Genomic DNA, 22502 nt, shown 5'->3' on the forward strand with positions numbered 1-22502 from the left:
CAGGAATTCGGCCCTGATCCCACTAGATAATTAACCCTTGGCAGTACAGATATAATTCTATTAGGGTGTGTAGAAAGTGTGTCCCCTAATCAATCAACCAGCACGACCCTGTAAATCATTCTACTGCCTTTCCATCCCAGCTGGTGCAACCTTCAAAAATGATCTTCTTTTCAATGGTTTGACTATCCATCAGGCTCTTGGACGTTATTTTTTTAAGATTCAAAATTAACAGTTTAACAAAATAAATACGTAAGCTAGAATTAATTGGTCATTTTTTTTTTTGTTCTGTAACTATCCAGAATGCATACAACATGTAGAAATATGCTCACGGCATATACAGATTTTGCTCTATACTGTGCACATTCTGGGGATGGTGAATGGGTGGGGGCAGAATGATTTAGGATATCCGTCTGTGGTTTTTCCAAACGTTCCACTCTACGCACCACGTGTTCGAAATGGAAACATTTGGTATATGGATGGTTAACACATCCCTACCAGTGGGTATAAATTTGGGGGACTTGAGAAAAGGCATGCACATTAAGAAAAGGCTGCAACGCTACAAGATGAGGTGCGAGAAGCAGCTTTGGGTAGCCCTTTTTTTTACAATGCTTGGGAGAGCGGCATTGGTGGCACTTGATACCAGGAGGGCATATGGGGTCGCACTAAACAAGATAGGCTTCCACCAAGGTAAGGGGCTCCATTTAATACATAGCACCCTAAGGATTTTAATAAAATTTAGCAATTGAAAATTCTAGATAATTTATAGTCTACAAAACACATTCTATAAAAATACTGAACACCTCCAATAAAATTAAAATCATTGTGGGGTAAATACTACTATTATAGAATTAAAGCAGGCATCTAACAGCTTGCACAATACAAAGTAATTTTGGGAATCTTTTCCCCATTTTAAATATTCCCAACAATTCCCAGTTTAGCGAATAACTCTGTATAATGTTTCTTTCATTATGGTTCGATGATTTTTTTTTATTTTGGATGTTCTTTACATTTATCCTGAATTATTAAGAATACCATAAATCCCATTTAAACCAGGTGCTTTTATACGTTTGGATGTTGTCTTATAGAGTAAGCTTCTGGGAAGGAGGATGTTGCTTTCCATCTTCTAAATCATTTTTCTGGAGTCTTATCAGATGTGAGAGTGGGTGAGTGACAGGAAGCCCAGAACAGACTGTAAAAGGAATCTAGCATGAGCAGACACGAGTCAATGGGCCAAATTTAACTGTCTGCACCTGGTCAGTTACAGCTATTAGTTCCTAGCAGTGTATCATAATGCGTACCAACTTTGACGGTAAGCTGATCCATGAATACACTACTCCCGCTGTAAAGCTGTACAAATAATGGTGGAAACATAAAGTCAGCACTATAGCACTAACTCTTAACACTGAGATGCCCTAGGGTAGGGCTCAAAATTAGCCAGATTTAAAAAACGACTTACCACTGCAAGCCTAGAGTGTCTATGGCACACTCCCCAGGGGGTGAATTTGCACTCGCTAATGGCTAGAGGGCAAGTAGAAATTTTACGCGGTGCCCTACACATAGCTAATACTGTGGCACACACGTAGGTAAATTACGGGTAACTAGGGGAGATCTGTGAGGGTACTGATTGAAATGCAATGTTCAGGTCATAGGCATTACAGAGATCTACCTGTCCTAAAGTAAGATGTGTTTTAATGCAGACCCAACTGTGAAACTAGAATTGGTAGATGAAAAGCAGTGGGGACACGTCTGTAGACGTTATAATGTCTCTGCGAAACTCCTGCTGTATTTCTGTCTGTGTTTGGGGACACGGTGTAGAGCAGTGGTGTTAAAGAGAATGTCGTGTCACACTGTGGACCACAAGCTGCCGAAAAGTGTGCCACAAACACATGGGCACGGGCTGTAATAGGTTGAATGTGATTATCAGAATGGTGTTTTTAATTAGTGTCTGCATTAAAACTGGCATTCTCATCTGGTAATTAATTAAAACTAATCAGTTAATTTGGCTAGAAGTATGTATGTTTCTCTAATAAGGCGTCATGTTAATACGACATTTATGAACTGCTGCTGAAGCTAAAAAGAAGGGTTTTAATTTGTTTCTCCCATTTTACTATACCTTGCTCTAAAACACATTGGGAACCTCTAGTGCAGAGTTTAAACAGATATATATTTAGCATTTTTGGTTTGAATTTTTGCATGATAAATAAAATCAAAATAAAAGTGTGCAGGTCTGACCTACACAGACATATGGTCCCCTTCATTACGGACTCCAATCTTGGAATGGTGGTTATTTTAACAGCCAAAAGAGGGTGTTTGGTTCTGAAGGTGGGATTAATTGGGAGATTGTCAGGACACAGTCAGTTTCTGTGAGATAACTGGATTACAATCACAATATTACATATACAGAATTAGAAATACAGACTTATCATTCTTAACCTGGATTAAAATTAACTAAATTGTATAAAGACACTCTTTGCATTTAGACTATTAATCAGGTCTGCTACTACCTTGATCAAACACAATATTTGCACGTGATTTATATATAGACCAAGTCCAACACGTGTTGAATTCTAGCAGACCCTTTCTTTGATCTAATGTAGAGGAATGCAAGTAATAAATCTCTGTTACACTGAGCTTGTGGTTCTTCCTAAATCCAAACCCCTCAGATACCGTGCACATGTGTGTTTGCCTATATAGAAAAATTACATTTTTGTCATAATAAGTGAATGCCTATCAACAAGTGTCAAAAGTAGTGTTAGACATACGGTTTTATAAATAGAAGTATACACATTAAAAGGGGAACGGTCACTGCTCTGTGTATTCCGCTATTGAATAAAACACCTGTAGTTTATGGTTTTGTGCTGGTGATGGTCTTTTGTTTTTAAAATTTATATAAAGATTTAGCAAATCACCTCACAATTCAGCTCAGGCATAGCACACATACTGCCAAGGAGGAGACATTGAAACTAGATTTCATTTCTCTGCGTGCTGTCCCTAATGCCGACTACCAGGTGCATCGAACACAGCTTATAACAATGATCGCCAGGGAGCTTAGATGGAGGAATCCAGTTGCAGATAATAAGATGGGAATTTCTTAATTTACCTTTTCTTTTTTCACACTTTTTTTTTTTTTTTTTAAATATAGAGAAAAAGTAAACAAAAAAAAACAAAAAAAAAACTGAGTAGTGACAGCTCACCTCTGAATCGAGTCATGCAACCCCAGTACAATTTCAAGTGGCAGAACCTACAGAATTTATATTAAAAAAAACTTTCAGAAGACCGTTCTGAAAAAAAAGCAGAGAAGAGCTGACAGTCTTAATACATTGTGTAGATGATTCAACATTCCCATAGATCACTCACAGAAAATGATTTGACAGTACCTCTGGCTAACGTCACGCTGCTCGGTGAATCCTATGGATTTTAAGGTTTATTTAAGGTTTAATATAAAAGGATCATGAATGATTTCTCAGCATTAAATAATACATGGTGATTCAGTTAAATCTTTTCTGATTGCTATTTGACTACTTTTGTCTGGTCTGCTTTTTACTGCACCAAGGTAATGAAAGCAGCAGAGGGGCATAATAAAAAATTAATACATATTAGTATTATTATATTAATATTTGGCCAACATTCAGAAAAGGAAATACTGATAATAACCCATACATCTTGCAGCAATATAAGTGAAATAGACCAATACACAGGTTTACATCTTCCAATAATTTACAACTTACAGTAAATTATCCTGTTAGTATTTTGGTTGATACAATTCGAGGCTCTGTAAAACAAATTTGTTTTAAAATTCAACGTGAAAGAGAAGCTTTGGCTTTTTTCTGTGTTACTATCACAGTAAAGGAGGAAACTAGATTTTAAAGAAGAAAAACTACCACAACAAGAGGACATTAAATTAGAGGGGCAAAGGTTTAAAAATAATATCAGGAAGTATTACTTTACTGAGAGGGTAGTGGATGCATGGAATATCCTTCCAGCTGAAGTGGTAGAGGTTAACACAGTAAAGGAGTTTAAGCATGCATGGGATAGGCATAAGGCTATCCTAACTATAAGATAAGGCCAGGGACTAATGAAAGTATTTAGAAAATTGGGCAGACGAGCTGGGCCGAATGGTTCTTATCTGCCGTCACATTCTATGTTTCTATGATTTTAAAAGTAAAAAATAAAAATATAAAGGAAATAAAATGACATTCTTTCCCCTCCTTTGTAATAGATGCTGGTGAATTCTCCTCACTATATGAAGACAGGACAAAGCCAAGGGTAAGGAGGAGGCTGGCTCAATCGGGCAGACAGCGCACTGACGAGAGGGAATGCCGTCTGAAGACTCTGCTGCTCCGAGTTGGCGACTTAGGGCTGGGGTATGACTCTGAGGAGACCGTCCTTTTCAAGTACTGTGGTGGCGGATGTCCCCGATCACGTACTAACCACGACCTGACACTATCACGTCTACTGCAGAAAAGTGATCAACCGTCCTTGTTGGAGGACAAAATCTTTGGGGGACCATGCTGTCGTCCTACGCACTATGAAGATGTAGCATTTCTGGATGATAGACATCGGTGGCACACAGTAGAGCAGCTCTCGGCAGCATCCTGTGGTTGTGTAGGCTGATCTACAGTAAGGGACAGTTAAATAACTGTCTCGGGGCAGCAACAAAGGGACAGTTCTTACAAATGCAACTTACCTAATGCCTACTGGTGTTAACACATCACCCAGTCTATACTGGGAACGCAAAGAGAGTGAAACATGAGAAAATCAAAGGCATCCTTACAAGAAGACAACCCAAATACATGGTGCCACTGAGATAAGCCAACATGGGTATTCTAAAGACTTTGTATAGCACAATCTGGGTGAAACTCAATGTAAATTCATTTCAATGATTTTGTTAATGGAATAATGGTCTCCAACATTCTAGTTATGGAAGAGTTCAAGATTCGTGGCAAGTGATGTGTTAGTGTTAAATAACCAGTTCACAGACGTAAGATGCAAACGAATACTGTGTGATTCAGTGAAGAACTTCAATACAGAACGCCCAAGTAGAATTACATCTAGCAAAGGCAATCTGCACCTTCACAGTAACACTATGGGGTCTATTCGCTAAACGCCAAATTATATAAAACTGAAATCTGAGTGGCAAAAATAACTGGTTTGGAAAAATGCTCCGCCTCAGCTATATTCCATATTAGCTATATTATTTTAGCATAAATATTGTCATTCAATTTTCAGTTAAGTACAGTTCAGAGTTTGCTGAGTAAACCTCCTATGAGTTAATGACGTCACTCAAATCAAGTTAACGGGTTAATGGATTTAAATGTATATATAAAAAATAGCAAGTCTGAAAGGAATCGTTATCAGACACAGATAATATTTATACAATGCAAGCCATAACACACTGCCAGGTTTTCTCCATGCTATGCTATATGTTTTTTTTTATTTATAAACTGATAAATTATTTATTTATTCTGTTGCAATTCTGTAAAACAACATTGAAAATAAAATGAATCTTTTTGTCAACATATGGAAAAATATTAAATGTACAATTATAAAATGAGGGAGAGGGTCACATAGCATGTCATGGTTTAGTTTTGGTTTTTTTTGTAATAGATGCAAAACCTTATTAATAGGATAAGTGCATATAGTTTAAGTGTTAAAGAGAAAATATAGGCACCAAAACAACTTTAGCATAATGAAGCGGTTTTTCTGTATAGCTCATGCTACTCAATTCTCTGTCATTAAGGAATTAAATCACGGTTTCTGTATATAGAGCACAAACCACACCTCCCCAGGCTAGACTGACATTTTAAGATCTACTTACTTTAGAAATGTTTATTCGAAATGTAAAAATAAAGACATTCTAAATTAAACAGAATGTGCAATAAAGGACTTGAACAATTAGATCTCTCTTTACATGAAGTGTTTAGGAAGGCTATGCAAGTTACTGCAAGCAAGGGCAGCACAAACAAAGTGATTTAACTAACTAAATGGAGGAGAATTGAGCAGTGATACTGCAGGGGCATGAGCTATACACCCAAACTGCTTCATTAGCTTAGAGTTGTTTTGGTGACTACAGTAACCCTTTAAGTGAAAAACTTACCCATGTATGTGTCTGCCTTTACACTACCTCCTGTCACAGCTGATCGTTTGGAGGCTGTATGATGACAGCATCAGTGTGCTTCCCAGCCAATAAGCATAAAGGTCACAGGACAGTTATTGATGTGCAAGATCCCTTTATTTTAATTAGAAGAAGGATCCATTACATACGAAAGCTAATAGATTGAAAAGAGCACCCTATTATTCAGAAAACATATTGTTCGGCCTTTGCTCCAGTTAGCTGTTTGGTGGGTACTTTAAAGGTTCTAAAGTCAACAAACAAATAAAATGAATGACAGCTGACTGGTACATGATTTGCTGTAAATCATCACACAGTGTGGATGTCCCTGACTCAATAGGCGACATATTTCTCGGATTAAATGTCCATTCCTTGCCTATGAGCTCTCACATGGTTTATGTGATCTGAATGTGAGAAATTCTAATACACAGCACGGACGCATAAAATACACAAACAGCCATCCACCATGAACACTTAGGTGGTCTGTGTTACTTGATACAAAAATGGCAAATTTACTCCCTGTAAAACAATGTAGCAATGGTTTCTGAAATCTCTGACATCTCATGATTAGGCACAGTCACAAAAAAGACAAAGGGTATCTCTCAGGATGTCTCTTTTTTAAGATGTGATCTTCTCCTTTATCTATAGGCCATCTGTAAGAGCAGAAGAAAATATTCAGAACACACTCCTGCTTTAAGCCAGGGATTGTCTGTGATTGGAAACTTGCTATTTAGTGGCATATAAAACCATGTATGCAATATCAAGAGTGCCAGAGGTTTGCCATTTCTGCGCTATGGCTTCTGCAACATCTTCTCTAAAGCACTACTGAAGTTATAATTAGCAAGCCATTATTAGTACAAACATTTAGACAAAAAAAAAATGGAATCTCAGGAACATGGGAAAAATTGCATTTTTTGTATGATCTTATAAATTGTATTTTTTATTAAAAAATATATTTTATTAAAAACATAGTATTGAAAGACATTTTTGCTTTTTAGATCTCTGTTGAACTACCTGCCAAACTTTCAGCACCTAAGTCAATTAGGCAATATTAACAATAGTTTATGGCACTGTTTGGTTGACGGGCTGGATCAATTCATGTCTATTACTTTATCACATACCCATGAACATTAATTTATCAAGTATGAGAAATATTGTTTTTACATTTCATATATATTGAACATTAAATTAAAACATCAGAAATAGAATGATCACATACGGACTAGTTGTGTGCATGTCTTAACGTCAGGGCACAAGGTCTGATAACCTCCCTGACATACATATTGCACCTTTTACAGTCATCAGTCTCTGGAGTGCACCCCCGAGAAGTATGTCAGCTCAAAGGGAGATTTCGGCAAATGACAGATATACGACGCTCCCGTGGCACTCGCTCCCCGTTGAAGACGGATTCTTCATCCCGTAATATTTCATGTGTAAAGTTATAGCGCACAGCCCCACTGTGGGGAGAGAGAGAACAATAACAAATAAGCATTTGATGACTTATTAAAACACATGGACAAAGTAACAAAGGGTTATAAACACAAAATATAGTCAGCAAACAAAACGCATAAGGGTTAACCTAGGTTTCTAGTTTCCACTATGAATGCAAAGATGGTAGGAATTTAGATTAAATATTGCAGGAGAGCTAGAGGTTAAGTATTGCTACACTAAAAGTAGGGTAGGATAATATTACTTGCGAAAACATCTAACCCCATGTATCAAACAAGTGATTTATGTGTCCGGAAAGCAACAAATCAGAAATGGTCAAATTCCTCAGAATAGGAACATCTCCTAAGCAGGAGCCAGACTGATGCTTTTCAACATAATAAATGGCCTCATGAGCCTAGTACCATGAGTCTGGAAAGGATATCAGACACATATTTGCTTTGTTGACATCAGCAGCCATTGAACCGCAGCAAGTTATCCACACTCTATTGCATCTAAGAATGGATTGTGGCTAATTGAGAGAGTGATGTTTCAGAGAGCTCACAGAACACCTTTCTTATCATGAGTCAGTCTTGTGACAGTGAACAGGATTTTAATGAGCCGTGATCAGACTCCAGAAATTTTGACTTAAACTTCACAGTAGGCCTTTAATTTATGGATGCCTACACAGACACCCTATGCCTTTTATGGACTACAACCCTGCCTCAAAAATTCTACAAAGTAAAAAAAATAAGAAAATCCAAAAAACAATAGTCATGTGATTGCTTCATTCCAGAGGAAAAATGTACGTCTTCCCCAAGTGAATTTAAAATTAAAAGGAATTTGGGGGTCTGACAAAATAATAAAGAGCATTTTTAAGTGGGAGGGAAAGTAACATTTTTCCCCTTAACACGCAAGGCTCCTCTGGTCAAAACAAGATATACGAGAGACCTAGCCAATTGTAAGATACATCACAGAGAGAATTCAGTACGTGCTTTATAAGCACAGAATTTTCTTAATGAAATGCTTGGCACAAGAGAAATATGCAATCTACAATTCCTGAAATGCTCAACCAGCCTTGGAATGGATTGACTTACGCAGTTCCAAAGTTAACCACAACTTTTTTTTCCAAGATCACGTGAAAAATATTTAGTATTGTTCTTTTAACCTATAAACATAAGTTTATTCATAAAGGCCAAACATATTCCACAGAGATGTACAATCCAACAGTGAGGGCAGTGTGCGCCACTTACCTAAGCATATACAGGCAACGTCTAGGGAGCAGTAGGTCTGCTCTCTCATCAGCGTTTTCTACGGAGACCAGGCGCATGATACTGCTGGATAACAGGCATATTCCGGCAATGGTGCTACCGCAGAACTGACATAGGAAAAAGGAAAAGCAAAATTTACTCGTACGTACGTATGAAGATTGTGATCAAAATGAAACGTCACCAGGCGCACCTTTATGTTACTATAAAACATTGACAGTAAAAGCAAAGAAGAAATAATAGCTTTATATTAGATATTAAATAGCTTCAAACTAGGGATCGACCGATATTGATTTTTTAGAGCCGATACCGATAATCTGTGAACTTTCAGACCGATAGCCGATAACGATATTCTGTACATTTACCATTTAAAAAACAAAAACTATTTCTACACAAATCTACTGTTAACTGAACATGTTTATTATTTATTTCTTTTTTTGCAAAAAATAAATTATTAAGGTAATTGCACAAAATTTACATGCCAGTCAGAATTTTTAAAATATTTTAAGAATATATGTGTGTGTGTACTAGATGCAGTGAAAGTATTTGATAAGTGAATGCAGTGTGTGTTTGTGTAGTGGATGCAGTGGATGATTGTGTGGTGGGTGCAGAGTGTGTGTACAGTGAATGCAGAGTGTGTGTGTTTGTGTACTGTGTGTGTATATAATGAATGTAGTGTGTTTGTGTATATAATGAATATAGAGAGAGTGTGTGTGTGTGTGTGTGTGTGTGTGTGTGTGTGTATGTTAAGTGTGTACAATGGTGGTGGGGGGGGGGGGGGGACGACACTTTCTTTTTTAGATTATGTTTTAGTCCCCCTCTCTGCTTCTTACCTGGCCAGGGAGGGGGGATATGGCATTCCCTGGTGGTCGTGGTCCGGTTGCATGGACTGTGCAGAAGGGGCCCAGCACACTATTACTTACCTTCCCAGCAGCTCCTCTGTCTAACTCTCACGGCCTGTGTGCCGCACGGAGCGTTGCCATGGTAACCTGTGGCAACGCTCTGGCCGTCGCGGGACTCGTGAGTTAGACGGGGAGCTTAAGGGAGCTGCTGGGAAAGTAAGTAAGAGTCTGCTGGGCCCCACAGGACCCTGATGGCGGCCCTGGTTTGGCCCATTATCGGCATATCGGTATCTTTATTGGCCTTTATTGCTGAAAATACAGAATATCAGCCAGACCGATAATCGGTCGATCCCTACTTCAAACACACACAGGGTTATTTACTAAAGTGAGAATTCAAAGTGAATGTCAAATTTAAGGCCAGAGTAGCCAAATTGAAGAGACTAGGACTGGCAACAGACTAGGATCTAGTCTTGAGAAAGTCAGTATTGGCAAACTATGAAGTGATTAAAGAATAATATCATGGGCACCAGTTGGAAAGTGTTAGGGATGATGTTCCTAATTCTATAGTTTGTCAGATTGTCATAATTTGTATTTTACAGCTGTGCAACAGCATACATTCACCACTTCAGTCCCATTGTCAAACTTTTCTTAATACTTCAAGGTAGTTGGACTAAAACATTTGTTATATGCACATCTACTTAAAATAAATTTGCTCTTTTGTTTACTTTAAAGCCATGCAAGCGTGAGAACATCAAGACAGGCGACTTTTCTTATTTGTTTGTTTGGCCTGTGTTAGCCTTTAAGTTTGACATGCTTGTGTTACAAGGTAAGTCTTGCTCTCTTACCTTAATGCTATCAACGTGCGCCTTGATGTAACCCTCTTTTTGCAGGTCCAGAACATGGACTAGTGATAGTTGTGCCTCTCCAGTGGGAAAAGCCTTATCTCTCACCCGTTGTATCACTGCCATATTCTCCAGGGACCATTGTAGGCGCTCAGTCTCACGAAACCCATGTATAGCCTTGGGGAACATGCAATATAGAAGGAGACGACAAAAAGAAAGTAAGCGTAAATAGGAAGGAATAGGGGATTTTACACAAGTAAAGTAAGGAAGTAATAAGTGTAAGTTGCAAAGGGTCAAAAAAGAAATCTTATAGTTTAACAATATTTGGCTGTAGGAACCTGCTCATGATCATCAGCAGTAAGATTTTAATCAAAATATGCCGGGATTGCCACCAACCCACTACAGATGGATTTCTTGGATAGTCCTGATACATTATACCTGATCAAAGAATATGTAAATACCAGATTCAGTTATTAGTTATTTGGTAAGGGTTCCAGTCGTTGGTGCTTAATATTAAACATAACAATAATAATAATAATACAGTGGAAGATGAGATTGTAAGGGGTTGTAGTTGGGATGTGGGTACAAAGGTTACTATTAAAAAAAGTTTAGTTTTTTTTTTTTTTTTTTAGAAAGTTATTAAATGTTAGGGTAAATTGACAGTGTAGTTAGAGAATGTCCGGGTCTGAATTAGTGACAGCCATTAACCCTTCAAGCCCTGTGTACATAGTATAATTACCGTACATATTGATTAGCATTGTTTACATGGTATAATTCCATATTGATTAGCATTGTTTACACGGTATAACTCCATATTGATTAGCATTGTTTAAATGGTATAACTCCATATTGATTAGCATTGTTTACACGGTATAATTCCATATTGATTAGCATTGTTTACACGGTATAATTCCATATTGATTAGCACTGTTTACACGGTATAATTCCATATTTATTAGCATTGTTTACATGGTATGAATTCCATATTGATTAGCATTGTTTACATGGTATAAATTCCATATTGATTAGCATTGTTTACATGGTATAAATTCCATATTGATTAGCATTGTTTACATGGTATAATTCCATATTGATTAGCATTGTTTACACAATATTATTACATATTGATTAGCATTGTTTACATGGAATCATTCAATATTGATTAGCATTGTTTACGCTGTATTATTACATATTGATTAGCATTGTTTACATAGTATAAATTCCATATTGTTTAGCATTGTTTACACTGTATTATTACATATTGATTAGCACTGTTTACATGGTATAATTCCATATTGATTAGCATTGTTTACATGGTATAATTCCATATTGATTAGCATTGTTTACATGGTATAATTCCATATTGATTAGCATTGTTTACACAATATTATTACATATTGATTAGCATTGTTTACACAATATTATTACATATTGATTAGCATTGTTTACACAATATTATTACATATTGATTAGCATTGTTTACACAGTATTATTCCATATTGATTAGCATTGTTTACACAGTATTATTCCATATTGATTAGCATTGTTTACATGGTATAAATTCCATATTGATTAGCATTGTTTACACTGTATTATTACATATTGATTAGCATTGTTTACATAGTATAAATTCCATATTGTTTAGCATTGTTTACACTGTATTATTACATATTGATTAGCATTGTTTACATGGTATAATTACATATTGATTAGCATTGTTTACACTGTATAATTCCATATTGATTAGCATTGTTTACACCTTATTATTCCATATTGATTAGCATTGTTTACACAGTATTATTACATATTGATTAGCATTGTTTACATGGTATTATTCCATATTGATTAGCACTGTTTATACGGTATTATTACATATTGATTAGCATTGTTTACATGCCCCTTACAATGTCTCCATGTTACTAGTCCTCCTGTCCCCGGCTCTCACCTCATCCCAGTGGCCGGTCTCGTAGCGTTTTCTCCGCAGGATGGGCTCCAGCTCCCGGCACAGAGCCTCCTCCTCCGCCGGGGAGATGAAGTCAGGGTACAGGCCGAGGCCGGGGGTCAGGCGGCTCCCCAGGGCCGAAGAGGACAGACTCAGCAGAGACCCGGGGGGCAGCGAGCACAGGGGGGCCACAAACCGACTGCATCTGGCTAGGGACCCCAACAATGCAGCTACACCCCGCGGCCTACACACGGGGTTCAGCAGCGCCCGCATGTTACCAAGGTAACAAGGAACCGCACTGGGCGCCGCCATCTTGTGACCTTGCGGTGCATCATGGGAGCGCACCTGACTATAATATGTATCTTATTATCTGATAGAAATGACCATATATGTCATATGTCAGTGTTGCATTATTAAGTGTTCTTGCATAGCAAGACCACTTAAAGGGACACTCCAGGCACCCAGACCACTTCTGCTCATTGGAGTAGTCTGGGTGCCAACTCCCACTACTCCTAACCCTGCAAGTGTAATTATTGCAGGTTTTTTTTTAATAAACTGCAATAATTACCTTGCAGGGTTAACTCCACCTCTAGTGACTGTCTACTAGACAGCCACTAGAGGTCACTTCCTGGTCTAGCACCTGTGCTAGAGCGTCGCTTGACGTCCTCACGCTGTGTGAGGACCTCCAGCGTCGCTCAAAACCCCATAGGAAAGCATTGAAATGATTTTTCAATGTTTTCCTATGGGGGATCGTAATGCGCATGCTTTCTAAACTGCCACCACTCCCTCATTTTCAAGCCCACCTACACAAATCTTATATCAAAACGTTCAGCTATCCCTGCTGCCACTAAACATGTCCACGGCTAAGCCATAGTCCTTATAGTTTTCACAATATGACCATTTGTTTGCAACTCATGCCGTCCATTGACATTCATTGAAACTTCACTCTGCAAAGCTCACATTTGAAGGGCAATTTCTAAACTGTGACTGTGCCTTCATTGTTACTATGAGACATACTATACATCAAAATGTAGGTCTGGGTCCTGTGATTCTCACAATATAAAGCTCTTCGCTGTAGGATGTATAGTTTTTAAAATACGATCGTTTGAAGATGGCAACCGCCAAAATACTCTGACCTGTGCCAGGCTGCAGCAGCAAGTGATGTCATAGACAGGGCCTTTTGTACACCTGCTAATGTTTTTATAACTCTATGTTTTAATGCAACTGTGAAGCACTTTGGTCAACAACGTTGCAATTAAATGTGCTATATAAATAAATAATAACAGTTTCTCCGCCCACTCCAGTTGTAGACTACCGGTGGAGGCAAGAACACTTCACACAATTTCCCCAGAAATTGTAGCTTTTCTAGTTATTATTATTATTATTATGTATTACTATGTATTATTGTTAGTAGCAATATATATATATATATATATATATATATATATATATATATATATATATAATTGGCTCATTTAGTGTTCAATGTATTTAACATTTTATAATGGCATCATTTATTGTTAATTTTGCCCCTTTTCAAAATATTATAATATTGTAAAGCACCGCAGAATAAATTGGCGTTAAATAAATGCCAAAAAAAAAAAATATATACTTTTTAAAAAAAATGTAATTATAATTGTTTTTTTGGTTTTTTTTATGGGGGCTTTATTCACTAAAATTGGATTTGTAGAGGGTTTCCATGGGAATTGCAAATATTAGACAACAACAAAACAAGCTGTAAAACTTCTTCACCAGTTGCACTATTTCTATTTGCATGATGCAAGTACATTATCAATGTCCAGGCCAGGGTATAAACCTGTTAGTTCTAATAAACATATTTTCCACACATTATCAATTTAAATCTGCTTATATAAATCACACTTCTTTAAGTGTAAAAAAAACAATAAATGGGATTAGTCCATAAATTGAAAACTTTCTCCAACTCGGTTAGTTCCTAGCTCGGCTAGTTTGGCCTGCAGTTTTCTATTGATCCATCAGTTGTCCACAATGTCTGGCTTAGTGAATAATTCCCATCAGTCAACAACCGAGTCTATCTCTACCGAGATTCTTTCCTTTAACTCCTTGAGGACCAAACTTCTGGAATAAAAGGGAATCATGACATGTCACACATGTCATGTGTCCTTAAGGGGTTAAAACAGGGGTTCATAACCCAGCCCTCAAGTAACCCCTACCAGTCCATGATTTAGTGATTACCCTGTTGTGTCTAAAGTGTTTTTTTTTTCTTTCTAAAAACACTTTAGACACAACAGGGTAATCCCTAAATCTTGGACTGTTAGGGGGTACTTGAGGACAAGATTGGGAACCACTTCTTTAAAGGGATACTATTGTGCCAGGAATACAAAGCTGTATCCCTAGCGCTACAACTCTCTCGTTCTCCCAAACCCCGCTTTGAATAAAGGGTTAAAAACCCATTATTTACTCACCTGATCCAAGCGCTGAGGGCCATCGATGGTGGGCCGCAGCTCCATCTCCTCTGATGTCCCTCAACGAGCGTGCGCTAATGCCCATCCCATAGGCGTGTGCTAGGCCCTCCCCATATGAAAGCATTGAATGAATGCTTACCTATGGGGAAATAGTTGATGTTAGTTATCCTCATGCAGAGCGTGAGGGCGTCCAGTGTCAGTTACCGGACCAAAAGTTCATTAACATCCAGGAAGCGCCTCTACTGGCTGTCTGGTAGACAGCCACTGGAGGCAGACTTAGTGCTGCAAGGTAAACATGGCAGTTTCTGTGGAACCGCAATGTTTTACATTGCAGCACCAAGTGCAATAGGTATAATGCACCCAGACCACTTCAATGAGCTGAACTGGTCTGGGTGCCTATAGTGTCACTTTAAGTTGGGATTCTCCAGAATCCTTATGCCTGAAACATAAAAAGATTATGTCCTAAAGGGTGCATTGCTGAGAATTCTGAGTGAATGTCAGATGCTGTGTAAAACTGGCCTAACCTAATGCAGCTAACTTAGAGAATTTTCAAATTAATCTATTTTGGCCTGAAAATTCAAATTCTCTTGAATTCCTTACAAATCACACTTTAGTGTAAAAGGCTCAGCCCTGCTCTCCTTCTTGTTAATGTGATGATTCCCATATAGACGAATCCAGATTTCTGTATTTTTTTTGCAAGACATGACCAGAGGAAGTAATGGCACCTGGTCTGGTTCATCAATTACCGGTAGTTTATAAAGCACCTGTTAGAGGGTGTGACTTTCTAATGGTCTATGGAGGAAGCTGTGCTGTGAAACTTTACTGTGTCTCTCTCACACACACGAGTTTGCCACATTCTTGGTGGTAGTGTTATTCAGAGCCTCCATAGTGATACGAAGAGTGCACAATCGAACATTTGTGAAAAATTGGTAAGATGGGAGTGTACAGTGACTGGAGTCATTTATTGGTCTGTGTGATCTCTGGAAATCATCCAAAAATGTCTATAACAGAGGTGGTCAAAGGGTGGATCCCAAGTTGTTATAAATGCTTCATCAGCAGTATGAGTGGAAAGGAATCATGGGAGCTGTAGTTTTACATCAGATCGAGATCTCCCTTTAATGTTACATAGTTGCCCAAGAGGCTTCTAAGTGTTAAAGGAAGTGGAACTGCAGTACTCTAGTGTTGTAATGTTTCTGGTAATAAGGCCCTCAGGAGCCAAGGTACTGTAATAAGATGTTACAGGGTAATAAGGCACTCAGGGGCCGGGTTACTGTAATAAGATGTTACAGGGTAATAAGGCACTCAGGAGCTGGGTTACTGTAATAAGATGTTACAGGGTAATAAGGCACTCAGGAGCCGAGTTACTGTAATAAGATGTTACGGGGTAATAAGGCACTCAGGAGCCGGGTTACTGTAATAAGATGTTACGGGGTAATAAGGCACTCAGGAGGCAGGTTACTGTAATAAGATGTTACAGGGTAATAAGGCACTCAGGAGCCGGGTTACTGTAATAAGATGTTACGGGGTAATACAATTAATAAGCGCATAAGATAAAATGACACAATATTAACAATTTATTTTCTAAAGATGCTAAATTGGAACGTTCGAAATCAAGCCTTCATTTGAAGAATGTAACTGTTCTCCTTGCAGTGATATCTGGTTGCAGGGGTGTCTGTGGATATGCACCGATCAGGGAGTGTGGACAAGCAGTTGCGCGATCTCATAGCTGAGAATGGAGAGCTGAAGAAATTCCATGAACAGATGAGGAGGGAGTTGCGGAGCATTCTATGCAGGCATGATCTTGCAAATAGCCGTGTCTCTGTGGAGGTGAGAGATCCCATTTAACATATCCCATGTTCCGTGTAATTTATCCTTAGAACTTGGTAGAACAAGTCTCTGTGTTTTAATAGGACTCTGTCGTGGTTGGTAAGCGGGCTGGGGCCGGGCGTGCAAGGTCATCCCGTATGGTCGATCAAGGTTTCCCTGGAAGCCTTAAGAAGCAGTGGACCAGCTTGAAGCAGCTGTTTGAATCTCTGGAAGTTCAAGGTGAGACGGGCCCAGCCATGTTCAGAGACACTGTAATCTTCAGTGTTCTATAAAGAAAAGAGACCATAGAATGTGCCCATATTGCTCACCACTGCTTTAAAGTTGCTGAGAAGTTTAGTATTGTCCAGTGCTGCCACCTACTGGAAAACTTAAAGTCCAATTACCTTTTCTCATATTGCCAGCAGCAACCGCTAGCCACCAGGGATAGAGGATAGATTCCAGCCCTCCCAGAGAAAGATAGGGAGGCTGGGTGGACCTCTTCAGTACTGAATGTATGAATGTAATATTTGTGTATGTTTTGTCAGTGATTGTGTGTGTGTGTGTGTGTGTGTGTGTGTAGTGGGGGAAGATGTGTGTATGTCTGTGATTGTGTTTGTATATCTGTGAGTGTGTGTGTGTGTGGGTTTGTGATCCTATGTGTATAGGTTTGCAATTGTGTGTGTGTGTGTGTATAGGTCTGTGATTGTGCATGTATGTAATTGTAAGTGTGCGTGTTTATTTGTGATTGTGTGTGGGTATGTGATTGTATGTCTGTATTGAATTATGTGTATCTATGTGACTTTGTGTCTGTGTATCTGTGTCTGTTACGGTGTGTTATTGTGTGTGCATAGGTATATACATGTCTATGGGTTTAGTAGAAAGCTCCCTAATTTGATATCCTTAACCCCTTAAGGACACATGACATGTGTGACATGTCATGATTCCCTTTTATTCCAGAAGTTTGGTCCTTAAGGGGTTAAATATTGCAATCCCACATAAGGAAAAATAAGGGAGTCATCTACTAATCAAATTTTTAAAAAGGGCTTTTGAAGTTTTATTATATAAATTAGATTTTATGTGCGGCCCAAGACGCATAATATAATTCCTCTCAATGCGGCCCAGGGAAGCCAAAAGGTTGGACACCTATGTTGTAGATGATGCCTTTTAGAGCAGCAGTTCCCAACATTTTTGGACCAAGGCACACTTAAAGGACTTCATGTAAATTATGTTTTTATGGTGCCAGGAGGCACTGGCACATCTATAGGTGGTAAAAAGTTTAAATTAATGGTTTAATCGCAGAGTCTGTGCTCCACCGCTGTTCCACTCTACCTCCCGGTCCTTCCAGTTTCTGAAATTAACGATAACTGAAGGTTCAGGCAGGGGTTCCACTGATTGACTCAGAGCGTCAGCTGACTGCTTTAATTCAATAGGTTGCTCCCCAGCCCAGTGCTGAGTGATCCTTCTGTTATGTGGAAAGACAGGGGGGGCAGAGCGCTTTAGTCACTAAAGGTGCGCAAGAGCCAGGCACCAGAATGTCTTCATTTTGCTGATGTTATGATGCCCAAACTAGTCCTTTAAATGAGAGAGAAACTTTCAAGGCACTCCATTTGTTTTCCCTTTTAGCCTTTTTGCTTTAACAGGGGAAAGCTATTGTGTGCCATCAATGTTTATGTAAGTAAACTTGCTAGCGATCCATGATGTTTTAGATATTTGTGTGTAACAAGGTGTAATTTTAGAATAACTACTAGAATTAATCTTCTCTTTATTTATTTTTTTTCAATGAAGTAACTATGTGCCACGTTAGTTCAGTGAGTTTGTCCTTATTGGATTTCTAAAATGTTGTTTGTTTTTTTTTTTTTTTTTTTTACATATTGCCAGATTTGAGAGAAAAGATTTTTCAACTCTAACAATTGGTAGCCACATCACTACACCTTCCATTTTATCTCCCCAGCGTCACAGGCGAATGTGAACCATGTGATTAGTGTGACGGATCATGAGAAGGAACTGACCAGCATGAGGAAGGAAATGGAGGAACTTCGGGAAGAATTGGAGAAGAGCAGAGAACTGATCAGTCAACAGCAGGAACTATTGCAGGTATGGTGATTGGACCGACCCGCTGTGAGGAAGATGCAATGAGTGAAAGATTGGACGGGGAACCTGCAGTTGGTGAACGTTGACACACCAGGGGATAAGGCTTAATACAGAGAAATATGCTTGGCTCAAAATGATCAATCTGATTGGAATGATTTGGCATTCTTGGCATCGTAGTTAATATTTTTCTAAATTGCTGGAGCGCTGATGGTTCACGATGACTCCAATTCAATAACTGTGCAAAATGTATGTGTGGTCTATTGTTTAACAGTGCATCCATAGAATGTAAATGAGATCCTTTTCGGTGTTGAACCACAAAGATACCAAATAAGGATCCATTAACTGCTGTACTACGAGAACAAGACTGAATTCAAGGAATATAAATGGATTGGACAAAAGGCTGTCTTTTTAGGAAAAAGATTTTTTTTTTTTTATCTTTCTCCAATAGATAATCGTAAAGCTGTAAGAATAAAAACAATGACCTGTCTGATGCAAAAATGACATCATACTGATTACAATGGGTGTCTGGTAATAAAAAGGCTGGGGAATACAAGCACAACAATGCCAGTGAAGGAAAGGGGAAAGTGTGTGGTAGGATTAGTGGAACGTATAAATAAAGGTGGCTCTCTGTTGCAAAATCTAGACTTTTTCCAAGTATCCACTCGATGCACAGCACTGGTTTACGAATGTCTGGCTCTCCCTTGGCATATTGTGTGTTTATATAACCTCGTAAAGCGTTTGACCAAATCATAAATGAGGGTGTGTGATAACACGTTTTAAGTTCTGAAGCCATTGAGGGTTCAAGTGGTAAATGGACACGAGTGGGTCAACATTTTATATTAAAGTCTAATTGTGGATCTTTGGGTGGGTGGGTAGATATGGGACGGGGGTGGGGTGACAAGGAATGTGTAACATTAATGTTAGAGTAATTACTTGTAGTTATATTTTGGACCTCATGTTTTGATATGTGTAATATTTAGGTTATCCTGATATAAGAATGTTGTAGCTAGGTTGGTACGAGTTACACATGACCAAGAATATTCAATAAAGTGTGAAGTTTCCAAAATTCCAAGTGAATTTAACGTTTTAGGCCAAAACAGCCAATCTGCTAACATGACCCACTTGGAGTATTTTTCCATCTTTGCTAGTGTGGTCCAAAATGTGAAATTAATTGTGATGTGTGAATTGGAGTAGATTACAAATTAAGGCCCGAGTATCGCTGACTTGGCAACATTTCTAGTTCTGCCATTTTGTCCACGAATTTGAAATTAATTTTCAATTACTGACAAGCCACACTTTAGTGAATAACCCTCTAAATCTTCCCCACGGTATGGGCAAGGCCATTCCTTGTTGGGATAACCTGCGGCCATTTTGTGTTGCTGACAGGAGCAGATGTTGCCCAAGCCTGGCGAGGGTCAGGTCTCCCCTTTGTGGGATGCTTATTTCCTGGAGGAGCAGCTAAGGCTACAGCAGGACAGAGCGATCTTTGAGGATCAGAAACGGGCCTTTCAGGATGAGCGAGAGAAGTTCACAGAGGCTGCAATTCGCCTGGGACGAGAGGTAACCGTACAAATTTGATTAACTCTACTGATTTCCAATTCTATAATTGCCAATAACCTCTGACTCTTGCTACATAGCGTCTCCAGTTTAAGGCCGACCAGGCACTCTTTGTGAAGCAGCAATTCCTGACTATGACACCAGGGCTGGAAACTCCATCATGGAAAAAGACCCCACCCTGGTCTTCAGCAGGTTAGTGTCTACATCCAATATAACTAGCTATTGGTGGGTGGTGGCATCTGTGTCTTCACATGTACTTAAAAGTCAGCTTTCATAATCTAGTTGCAGTCTTTGAATAGACTCTTCCTTTTTGACTTGTCCAGAACCTAAACCACAAAAATATTTCTAATGAAAGGGAAGAACAATCTTTGCAGGGTTTGGTAAAGTGAATTTAATGTGGTATTCTTGCCTCCAAGCTCCATGAGAATCTAAGGTCCGTATGGTGTAGAGATGTGAGATCCAGAAATTCCTCTACACCTTGAGTTGGTTTTTAACATCTGATTTAAAGAGGAATGGAAAGTGGGGGGAAAAAAATAGATCCATTTACCAGAATTGTATCTGAAATTGTTTAATGTGCTATATGCTTGGATCCTAATCTTTCATTAGGTCTGCACAGAAAAAACAAACCTTTAAACTTTATCCCAGAATAGGCATTGAGAAACCAATTTTCTTTGGTTCGATTATAAGAATACTGGTTGTGCAGAGTATAATGCCATACCGTCCAAGCCACATTTGAGATACATTGGACATGACTCAAAATTCCCACACACCAATAGCGTGTAGAAATTCACCCCTGGTGAGTGTGCCATGGACCCTCCAGATTTGCCCTGGTGAGTAACCTTTAAAGGTCTGGCTAGTAGCGCAGGACTGTACATTTTAGGCCTTGTTAAAGGAAAATGCTCATCATTTTGAAAATAAAAGATTCTAACCTGTTTTTTTTTTTTTTCCTGTATTTAATAACACAAAAATTCCTTGTTACTCGAACTACCTGAGCCTTATGCTCACTCCGGCTGTCTCAACCCTTTAAACCCATTCAATATCTGAGCAGTACGCAATCAACAACTCGTTTTCTTTTCTTCAGCTCCTGGTACACCCAGGGCAACTTCTCAGATCTTTAAGAACTTCACCCCCAACTGGTCCCGTGTCAGCAACTCCCGGCGCAAAAGGGGTGACCCTGTCACACCCTCCACTGCAGAGCTCTACAGAGTACTGAGACTGGCTCCTCCCAGCAGGTATTTATACACAGCACGGCCCCCTCGGGGGCGGGATCCTAGTAATATCTGTATTTATACAGCTCATTTCTATTACATTATACACAGCGTATCCCCCTCTGGGGTGGGATCCTAGTAATATCTGTATTCATACAGCTCCTTTCTATTACATTATACACAGCGCAGCCCCCTCTGGGTGGGATCCTAGTAATATCTGTATTTATACAGCTCCTTTCTATTACATTATACACAGTGCAGCCCCTGACACACTGACAGACGCACGCACACACACACTGACAGACGCACGCACACACACACTGACAGACGCACGCACACACACACTGACAGACGCACGCACACACAGACTGACAGACGCACGCACACACAGACTGACAGACGCACGCACACACAGACTGACAGACGCACGCACACACACTGACAGACGCACGCACACACAGACTGACAGACGCACGCACACACAGACTGACAGACGCACGCACACACAGACTGACAGACGCACGCACACACAGACTGACAGACGCACGCACACACAGACTGACAGACGCACGCACACACAGACTGACAGACGCACGCACACACAGACTGACAGACGCACGCACACACAGACTGACAGACGCACGCACACACAGACTGACAGACGCACGCACACACAGACTGACAGACAGACGCACGCACGCACACACAGACTGACAGACGCACGCACGCACGCACACACAGACTGACAGACGCACGCACACACAGACTGACAGACAGACGCACGCACGCACACACAGACTGACAGACGCACGCACGCACGCACACACAGACTGACAGACGCACGCACACACAGACTGACAGACGCACGCACACACAGACTGACAGACGCACGCACACACAGACTGACAGACGCACGCACGCACACACAGACTGACAGACGCACGCACGCACACACAGACTGACAG

At 39.5% G+C, this 22502-nt stretch overlaps 3 protein-coding genes across 3 annotated transcripts in view; 2 read left to right on the forward strand and 1 right to left on the reverse strand.

Annotated features, from left to right (window-relative positions):
* Window positions 1-554: 554 nt before the first annotated feature.
* Window positions 555-5139, forward strand: PSPN (persephin). The gene is made up of 2 exons (XM_063445967.1): window positions 555-687; window positions 4220-5139. Exons 1-2 carry the CDS (start codon window positions 564-566, stop codon window positions 4612-4614), a joined length of 519 nt encoding a protein of 172 aa, XP_063302037.1. The 5' UTR covers window positions 555-563; the 3' UTR covers window positions 4615-5139.
* Window positions 5140-6210: 1071 nt separating this feature from the next.
* Window positions 6211-12750, reverse strand: ALKBH7 (alkB homolog 7). Its single transcript, XM_063445968.1, has 4 exons — window positions 12435-12750; window positions 10493-10666; window positions 8791-8915; window positions 6211-7569 (listed from the first exon to the last, which is right to left on the reverse strand). Exons 1-4 carry the CDS (start codon window positions 12741-12743, stop codon window positions 7446-7448), a joined length of 732 nt encoding a protein of 243 aa, XP_063302038.1. The 5' UTR covers window positions 12744-12750; the 3' UTR covers window positions 6211-7445.
* Window positions 12751-15677: 2927 nt separating this feature from the next.
* Window positions 15678-22502, forward strand: part of LOC134601474 (uncharacterized) — a 30481-nt gene continuing 23656 nt past the window's right edge. Inside the window, exons 1-7 of the mRNA XM_063445970.1 lie at window positions 15678-15804; window positions 16526-16702; window positions 16786-16921; window positions 18633-18775; window positions 20159-20332; window positions 20410-20521; window positions 21411-21561. Of these exons, the coding sequence (XP_063302040.1) occupies window positions 16556-16702; window positions 16786-16921; window positions 18633-18775; window positions 20159-20332; window positions 20410-20521; window positions 21411-21561 (863 nt within the window). The 5' untranslated portion in view covers window positions 15678-15804; window positions 16526-16555. The remainder of the gene's footprint in view (window positions 15805-16525; window positions 16703-16785; window positions 16922-18632; window positions 18776-20158; window positions 20333-20409; window positions 20522-21410; window positions 21562-22502) is intronic.

The sequence above is a fragment of the Pelobates fuscus genome, chromosome 3 (assembly GCF_036172605.1).
Source record: "Pelobates fuscus isolate aPelFus1 chromosome 3, aPelFus1.pri, whole genome shotgun sequence".
Taxonomy (NCBI): Eukaryota; Metazoa; Chordata; class Amphibia; order Anura; family Pelobatidae; genus Pelobates; species Pelobates fuscus.